This window comes from Mesoplodon mirus, assembly GCF_964341445.2.
Source record: "Mesoplodon mirus genome assembly, chromosome: 5".
NCBI lineage: Eukaryota > Metazoa > Chordata > Mammalia > Artiodactyla > Ziphiidae > Mesoplodon > Mesoplodon mirus.
In genome coordinates this window covers 46,084,094-46,093,081 of record NC_138980.1, presented here as the reverse complement: position 1 = coordinate 46,093,081, position 8,988 = coordinate 46,084,094, and the positions used below count along the sequence as shown (strand labels likewise).

Below are 8,988 nucleotides of genomic sequence, written 5' to 3'. Positions count from 1 at the left end.
AGAATTTGTCCATTTCTTCCAGGTTGTCCATTTTATTGGCATAGAGTTGCTTGTAGTAGTCTCTTAGGATGTTTTGTATTTCTGTGGTGTCTGTTGTAACTTCTCCTTTTTCACTTTTAATTTTATTGATTAGAGTCCTCTTCATCTTTTTCCTGATGAGTCTGGCTAATGGTTTATCAATTTTGTTTATCTTCTCAAAGAATCAGCTTTTAGTTTTATTGATCTGTGCTATTGTTTTCTTTGTTCCTATTTCATTTATTTCTGCTCTGATCTTTATGATTTCTTTCATTCTGCTAACTTTGGGTTTCATTTGTTCTTCTTTCTCTAGTTCCTTTAGGTGTAAGGTTAGATTTTTTATTTGAGATTTTTCTTGTTTCTTGAGGTAGGCTTGTATAGCTATAAACTTCCCTCTTAGAACTGCTTTTGCTGCATCCAATAGGTTTTGGATCGTCATGTTTTCATTGTCATTTGTCTCTAGGTATTTTTTAATTTCCTCTTTGATTTCTTCAGTGATCTCTTGGTTATTTAGTAACGTATTGTTTAGCCTCCATGTGTTTGTGTTTTTTATGTTTTTTCCCCTGTAATTCATTTCTAATCTCATAGCATTGTGGTCAGAAAAGCTGCTTGATATGATTTCAATTTTCTTAAATTTACTGAGGCTTGATTCGTGGCCCAAGATGTGATCTATCCTGGAGAATGTTCCAGGAGCACTTGAGAAGAAAGTGTAATCTGCTGTTTTTGGATGGAATGTTCTCTAAATATCAATTAAATCTATCTGGTCTATTGGGTTATTTAAAGCTTCTCTTTCCTTATTTATTTTCATTTTGGATGATCTGTCCATTGGTGTAAGTGAGGTGTTAAAGTCCCCCATTATTACTGTGTTACTGTCGATTTCCTCTTTTATAGCTGTTAGCAGTTGCCTTATGTATTGAGGTGCTCTTATGTTGGGTGCATATATATTTAGAATTGTTATATCTTCTTCTTGGATTGAGCCCTTGATCATTATGTAGTGTCCTTCCTTGTCTCTTGTAACATCCTTTATTTTAAAGTCTATTTTATCTGATATGAGTATTGCTACTCCAGCTTTCTTTTGATTTCCATTTGCATGGAATATCTTTTTCCATCCCCTCACTTTCAGTCTGTATGTGTCCGTAGGTCTGGAGTGGGTTTCTTGTAGACAACATAAACATGGGTCTTGTTTTTGTATCCATTCAGCAAGCCTGTGTCTTTTGGTTGGAGTATTTAATCCATTCATGTTTAAGGTAATTTTTTTTTTTTTTTTTTTCTTTTTGCGGTATGCGGGCCTCTCACTGTTGTGGCCTCCCCCGTTGCGGAGCACAGGCTCCGGATGCGCAGGCCCAGCGGCCATGGCTCACGGGCCCAGCCGCTCCGCGGCATATGGGATCCTCCCAGACCGGGGCACGAACCCGTATCCCCTGCATCGGCAGGCGGACTCTCAACCACTGCGCCACCAGGGAGGCCCCTAAGGTAATTATTGATATGTATGATCCTATGACAATTTTCTTAGTTATTTTGGGTTTGTTTTGTAGGTCATTTTCTTCTCTTGTGTTTCCCACTTAGAGAAGGTCCTTTAGCATTTCTTGTAGAGCTGGTTTGGTGGTGCTGAATTCTCTTAGCTTTTGCTTGTCTGTAAAGCTTTTGATTTCTCCATCGAATCTGAATGAGATCCTTGCCTGGTAGAGTAATCTTGGTTGTAGGTTATTCCCTTTCATCACTTTAAGTATATCATGCCACTCCCTTCTGGCTTGTAGAGTTTCTGCTGAGAAATCAGCTCTTAACCTTATGGGAGTTCCTTTGTATGTTATTTGTCGTTTTTTCCCTTGCTGCTTTCAATAATTTTTCTTTCTCTGTATTTTTTGCTAATTTGATTACTATGTGTCTCGGTGTGTTTCTCCTTTGGTTTATCCTGTATGAGACTTGCTGCACTTCCTGGACTTGGGTGGCTATTTCCTTTCCCATGTTAGGGAAGTTTTTGACTATAATCTCTTCAAATATTTTCTGTGGTCCTTCCTCTCTCTCTTCTCTTTCTGGGACCCCTATAATGTGAATGTTGTCGTGTTTAATGTTGTTCCAGAGGTCTCTTAGGCTGTCTTCATTTCTTTTCAGTCTTTTTTCTTTATTCTGTTCCACAGCAGTGAATTCCACCATTCTGTCTTCCAGGTCACTTATCCGTTCTTCTGCCTCAGTTATTCTGCTATTGATTCCTTCTAGTGTAGTTTTCGTTTCAGTTATTGTATGTTCATCTCTGTTTGTTTGTTCTTTCATTCTTCTAGGTCTGTGTTAAACATTTCTTGCATCTTCTCGATCTTTGCCTCCATTCTTTTTCTGAGGTCTTGGATCATCTTCACTATCATTATTCTGAATTCTTTTTCTGGAAGGTTGCCTATCTCCACTTCATTTAGTTGTTTTTCTGGGGTTTTATCTTGTTCCTTCGTCTGGTACATAGCCCTCTGCCTTTTCATCTTGTCTATCTTTCTGTGAATGTGGTTTTTGTTCCACAGGCTGCAGGATTGTCATTCTTCTTGCTTCTGTTGTCTTCCCTCTGGTGGATGAGTCTATCTAAGAGGCTGGTGTAAGTTTCCTCATGGGAGGGACTGGTGGTGGGTAGAACTGACTGTTGCTCTGGTGGTCAGAGCTCAGTAAAACTTTAATCCACTTGACTGTTGATGGGTGGGGCTGTGTTCCCTCTCTGTTGGTTGTTTGGCCTGAGACAACCCAACACTGGAGCCCACCTGGGATCTCTGGTGGGGCTAATGACAGACTCTGGGAGGGCTCACGCCAAGGATTACTTCCCAGAACTTCTGTTGCCAGTGTCCCTGTCCCCAAGGTGAGCAACAGTCACCCCCCGCCTCTGCAGGAGACCTTCCAACACTAGCAGGTAGGTCTGGTTCAGTCTCCCCTGGGGTCACTCCTTCTTCCCCTTGTTTCCGATGCACACACTACTTTGTGTGTGCCCTCCAAGAGTGGAGTCTCTGTTTCCCCCAGTCCTGTCAAAGTCTTGCAATCAATTCCCACTAGGCTTCAAAGTCTGATTCTCTAGGAATTCCTCCTCCCGTTGCTGGACCCCCAGGTTGGGAAGCCTGACATGGGGCTCAGAACCTTCACTCCAGTGGGTGGACTCTGTGGTATAAGTGTTCTCCAGTCTGTGAGTCACCCACCCAGCAATTAATGGATTTGATTTTACTGTGTTTCCCCCCCTCCTACCGTCTCATTGTGGCTTCTCCTTTGTCTTTGGATGTGGTGTATCTTTTTTTGTGAGTTCCAATGTCTTCCTGTTGATGACTGTCCAGCAGCTAGCTGTGATTCTGGTGTTCTCGCAAGAGGGAGTGAGAGCACGTCCTTATACTCCACCATCTTGGTTCCTCTCCACATGACCCTTTTTTAGTAATGGTTTTCTTGGGGTATATGCCCAGTAGTGGGATTGCTGGGTCATGTGATAGTTCTATTTTTAGTTTTTTAAGTAACCTCCATACTGCTCTCCATAGTGGTTGTATCAATTTACATTCCCACCAACAGTGCAAGAGGGTTTCCTTTTCTACACACCCTCTCCAGCATTTATTGCTTCTAGATTTTTGGATGATGGCCATTCTGACCAGTGTGAGGTGATACCTTATTGTAGTTTTGATTTGCATTTCTCTAATGATTAGTGATGTTGAGCATCCTTTCATGTGTTTGTTGGCAATCTGTATATCTTCTTTGGAGAAATGTCTATTTAGGTATTTTGCCCATTTTTGGATTGGGTTGTTTGATTTTTGTTATTGAGCTGCATGACCTGCTTATATATTTTGGAGTTTAATCCTTTGTCAGTTGTTTCATTTGCAAATATTTTCTCCCATTCTGAGGGTTGTCTTTTTGTCTTGTTTATGATTTCCTTTACTGTGCACAAACTTTTAAGTTTCATTAGGTCCCATTTGTTTATTTTTGTTTTTATTTCCATTTCTCTAGGAGGTGGGTCAAAAAGGATCTTGCTGTCAACCACTGATATGCTTTAAACTCCTACATGAATGTTTATAGCAGCACTATCACATGAGTGAAAAAACAGAAATAACTTAAATGTCCAGCAATGGATGGATGGGTAAAAAAATTCAGTCTATCCATTAAGAGATATTGTTTGGCCATAAAAATGAAGTTCTTGGGTTTCCCTAGTGGCGCAGTGGTTGAGAGTCTGCCTGCCAATGCAGGGGACACGGGTTCGTGCCCCGGTCCAGGAAGGTCCCACATGCTGTGGAGTGGCTGGGCCCGTGAGCCATGGCTGCTGAGCCTGCACGTCCGGAGCCTGTGCTCCGCAACGGGAGAGGCTGCAACAGTGAGAGGCCCGCGTACCGCAAAAAAAAAAAAAAAATGAAGTTCTTCATACATGCTACAATATGGATGATCCTTGAAAACATCATGCTGAGTGAAAGAAGCCACACCTCATAGGTCTCATAGTGTAGATTCCACTTAGGTGAGTTATCCTGAGCAGGACAATCCATAGCGATGGAAAGTAAATTAGTGGTTAACTGCCTTTTAAACTTTATATTGCCTAACAAAAAAGATCACATTAAAATAAGTAAGTTATTTATTTATAAAGAGACATTGAAATCTCACTAAATTGACATTATTTACTGAGCACAGACTATGTACATTTGCTCACTTAATGTATTGATTTAGTTATCATAGATAGCACCTATTGTTTTCCAGATCACAGTCCAAGAATAACTCATTTCGTTCTCACAACCATTCTTTGAGACAGGTAGAGAGAAATGGAGGTATAGAGAGGTGAAGAAATTGCTCAAGTTTACACAGTGGGCAGAGCAGGAATTCAAAATCAATCAGCTGACTCGCATACCCCTTTGTCAGATGGCTATGTTGCATTGCCTCAGAACATACAGATGGGCTGCATGAGATCTGGAAAACAACCAAAACATTATTTCTACAGTTTCCTGCTTCGGATGCCTTGCATGAATAACTCCAGAGGAAGAATCTGATTGATCCATGTTAAGTTAGAGATACCATAGGGTAGGCATGTCTTGTGGTATCTGAAGCTCTGGGAAGAACAGGATTTATCAGAAGGGAGCAGGAGGGCAGAGCAGCAATGACTGGAAGCTCTGATGAAGGAACATTTTCATTTTTGGAAGCAACCTAGAGGGATAGAAAGGAAGAGTCTTTGGGGACAGCCAGCCATGCGTTCAGGTGTTGGCTCTGCCATTTCAACAGCTTTGCCATAAGAAAGTTGCTTAGACTCTCTGCACCCCAATATTCTCAATGGGTATTCTCAAGATACTCAAAACAGAGTGATAAAAACAGCACCTCCCACAATACATTGATGAAAGGTAAATCACAGAGTAGGAACTCAACCAAAGCCACCTGTCATTTATCAGGAGCAGCTCCTTGGGCAGGGCCAGGAATGATGGAAACTGATGACCTTCCTCCATACAGTAGCTGATCTCTGCATGTCACATCTCACTTCAGGCACAGCCTCCATGCAGGGAGCCAACCTCTCAGCAGTGACTGAATTCATCCTCAGCGGCTTCTCCACCTTCCCCCACCTTCAGCTGATGTTCTTCCTGCTGTACCTGCTGATGTACTTGTTCACGCTGCTGGGAAACCTGCTCATCATGGCCACCATTTGGAGGGAGTGCAGCCTCCACACGCCCATGTACCTCTTCCTGTGCGCCCTCTCCATCTCCGAGGTCCTCTACACCTTTGCCATCACCCCACGCGTGCTGGCCGACCTGCTCTCCACCCACCACACCATCGCCCTCATGGCTTGTGCCAGCCAGATGTTCTTCTCCTTCATGTTTGGCTTCACCCACTCCTTCCTGCTCACCGTCATGGGCTATGACCGCTACATGGCCATCTGCCACCCCCTGTGCTACAACGTGCTCATGATCCCCCGTGACTGTGCCTGCCTGGTGGCCTGGTCCTGGGCTAGAGGCTCAGTCATGGGGCTAGTGGTGACATCAGCCATTTTCTACCTCACCTTTTGTGGACCCAATGTGATCCACCACTTCTGCCACATGCCACCTCTAGTGAAGTTAGCCTGTGGGGACAACGTCTCCACCGTGGCCATGGGTGTGGGCCTGGTGTGTGTCATTGTCCTGCTGGGTTGCTGTCTTCTCATCCTCCTCTCTTATGCCTTCATCGTGGCTGCCATCTTGAGGATCCCCTCAGCCGAGGGCCGGCACAAGGCCTTCTCCACATGTGCGTCCCACCTCACCATGGTGGTCGTGCATTATGGCTTTGCCTCTGTCATCTCTCTCAAGCCCAAGGGTCCCCAGTCTCTGGAAGTAGACACTCTGATGGGCACCACCTACACAGTCCTCACTCCCTTCCTCAGCCCCATCATCTTCAGCCTCAGGAACAAGGAACTGAAGAAAGCTATGAAGAAGACCGTCCTCAATAAGCACTAGCCAGAAAAAAACTGTGATTATCTGGGAGGAATTCCTTGGAAATAGCTAACCTGGGTTATTAGATGCTACCATTAGATATGGCACCGTGTAAGCATGTAATAGCCTATATTTGTCTGATGCTTTACAAGGACCCTTGTAGGCAACATTCAAATGATTGAAAAATGGTTAAATAACATCATGCATGTATCCAGGGTGGAAAGATGTATGAGATGATAACACACAGAAAGTCAGATTCATTGATTCCTATATGCTGCAAGACCCTTTGTCAGGTATCATTAAACCTGGAATCTGTTCTTCTCCTGCCAGAAACTAGGGTGGTCTCATTACTCCCATCATCATAAGCCCACACTACAAAGAGAAATTGAATAGGTCATGCCTCAATCCTCCTTTAGGCAGCAACAGGTAGCTACAACACAAATTTTGTGAGGCTACAAAAGACCAAGCCAGATTACAGCAGAGGAGAGCAAGGCACCCTAAATTTCAGCATTGCACAGATCTGTGCAATAGCTGTTAGAGACAGTAATAAGCAGACTCAGAAAAGATCAGGGAAACCACCATGTTCCAAGTATGAATCTTGAGCAGCTGAAGAGAGACAGAGAAGTCTCTCCAGTTAGGTTACGGATAAAAGTTCCACCATGAGAAATCACTTTCTCCATTAGAGGGTGATATTGCACATAGGCCACGGGGGAACTGTTTGTTGAACCACAGTGATGAGGGCAGAGCCCAGGATTAAGTTTATTCCTTATCACAATGTGTAATGATCTCCCATGGGCATGAGGGGAGGATTTAAAGTTGATCACACATCATAGTACTTTGAATTTGTTGAAAGCATGTGTATTCAAGAGAATGATAAATATGGTACAGTATCCCTTGTAAATGAATCTAAAAAAAAGTAAACTCATAAAAACAGAGAGTAGAGTGTTGATTACCAGGGGCTGAGGGGTGGGGTAATTGGGGAGATGTTGTTTAAGGGCACAACTTTGCAACCAGCAGATCAACCAGAAGATAAGCAAGGTCTGGGGGTCTAATCTACAGCATGATTATAGACAATAGTAATTTATTATAAACTTCAAAGTTGCTAACACACTAGATCTTAGTTGTTTCCACCACGAAAAAAAGATATGATAATTATATGATAGAAGTGCTAGCTAACACTGCAGTGGTAATCATATTACAATATATAAGTGTATCAAATCAGCGGGGTGTATACCATAAACTTACACAATGTTATTTGTCAATCAAATCTCAATGTTTAAGAGAGTTTCACTGACAAATTTAAATTGTTTTGGAATATGACTTTATGCACTTATTTTAAAATAGCAATTTATAACACTTAATGGACACTAGTTTATGGTGATGCTCGTGTATGGAGAAACAAACTATAATTGAAATGCACTAGCAGTAAATAACGTTTAGAAAAAGAAAATATGAGTATTCATACTTAAGTTGAAGAGTTAACTACATGTCATCTATCCTAAAGCTGAATTTAGTCTTTCTCTATAAGTTGAGCAGTAATAACCTCTATTTAACAATTACATGAGGCCACAAATCCTGTGGTAGTTTCGGGAGTACAGAGGTGGGTCTGTTGCTAGTCCCTGTCTTTGAAGAGTTTCCATGGTACTTGGTGGACAGACACACAGAGAAATGTCAGGGCTCTCACCAAGATATGGACCAGATGTTAAAGACCACCAAAAGGGGTGTGACTCTGCAGCTTGGGATGCATCAGCTAGGTCTTCCCTCATTCCCGTACTCCAGTGGCTCTCACTGGTGTCTCCAGAAGACACTTGGAAGTTTCTGGAGACATTTTTGCTTGTTACAACTCAAGGAGGGGGAGATGTGCTATAATATCTAGGGGATCGAGGTCAGGGATGCTGCTCAACATCCTACAATGCACAGAAGAGACTCCACCACAAAGAATGTGCCAAACCCAAATGTCAACAGTGCCAAGGATGATAAACCCTGCTGTATTTATTAACAAACATTTATTGAGCATCTACTATGTGCCAGGCACCTTTTTTTTTTTTTTTTTTTTTTTTTGCAGTACGCGGGCCTCTCACTGTTGTGGTCTCTCCCGTTGTGGAGCACAGGCTCCGGGCACGCAGGCTCAGCAGCCATGGCTCACAGGCCCAGCCACTCCGCGGCACGTGGGATCTTCCCGGACCAGGGCACGAACCCGTGTCCCCTGCATCGGCAGGCGGACTCTCAACCACTGCGCCACCAGGGAAGCCCCAGGCACTTTTTTAGATGCTACAGGGGATCCAATGTTGAAATATTTAGATATGACCCTGATCTCAGTGTTTGCAGTTGAGAAAGGAAGATGTGGCTATTAAACAGATAATCACACTAATTAATATACATGATAAATTGTGACAAAAGCTATGAGGAAAAGAAAGACGTTACTATGAGGGCTTATAATACGAGTGGTGACTCAGTATGGGAAAATCAGGGAAAGGTTTCCTAAGGAGGTGACATTTAAGGTCAGACCTAAGAATGTGTAGGATATGCCAGGGGAAGGGTGTTCCAGGAAGCAGCAGTAGTATGTGCAAAGTCCCTGAGGTCTGAATGTGCTTGGTTT

General features: G+C 43.0%; 1 protein-coding gene across 1 annotated transcript; it reads left to right on the top strand.

Moving 5' to 3' along the window:
• Positions 1-5,483: 5,483 nt before the first annotated feature.
• LOC309805327 (olfactory receptor 10H1-like) lies at positions 5,484-6,413 on the top strand (the record flags this gene model as incomplete). The annotated part of the gene is made up of 1 exon (XM_082623253.1): positions 5,484-6,413. The coding sequence occupies one exon, from the start codon at positions 5,484-5,486 to the stop codon at positions 6,411-6,413; it is 930 nt and encodes a 309-aa protein (XP_082479379.1).
• Between the last annotated feature and the right edge of the window lie 2,575 nt (positions 6,414-8,988).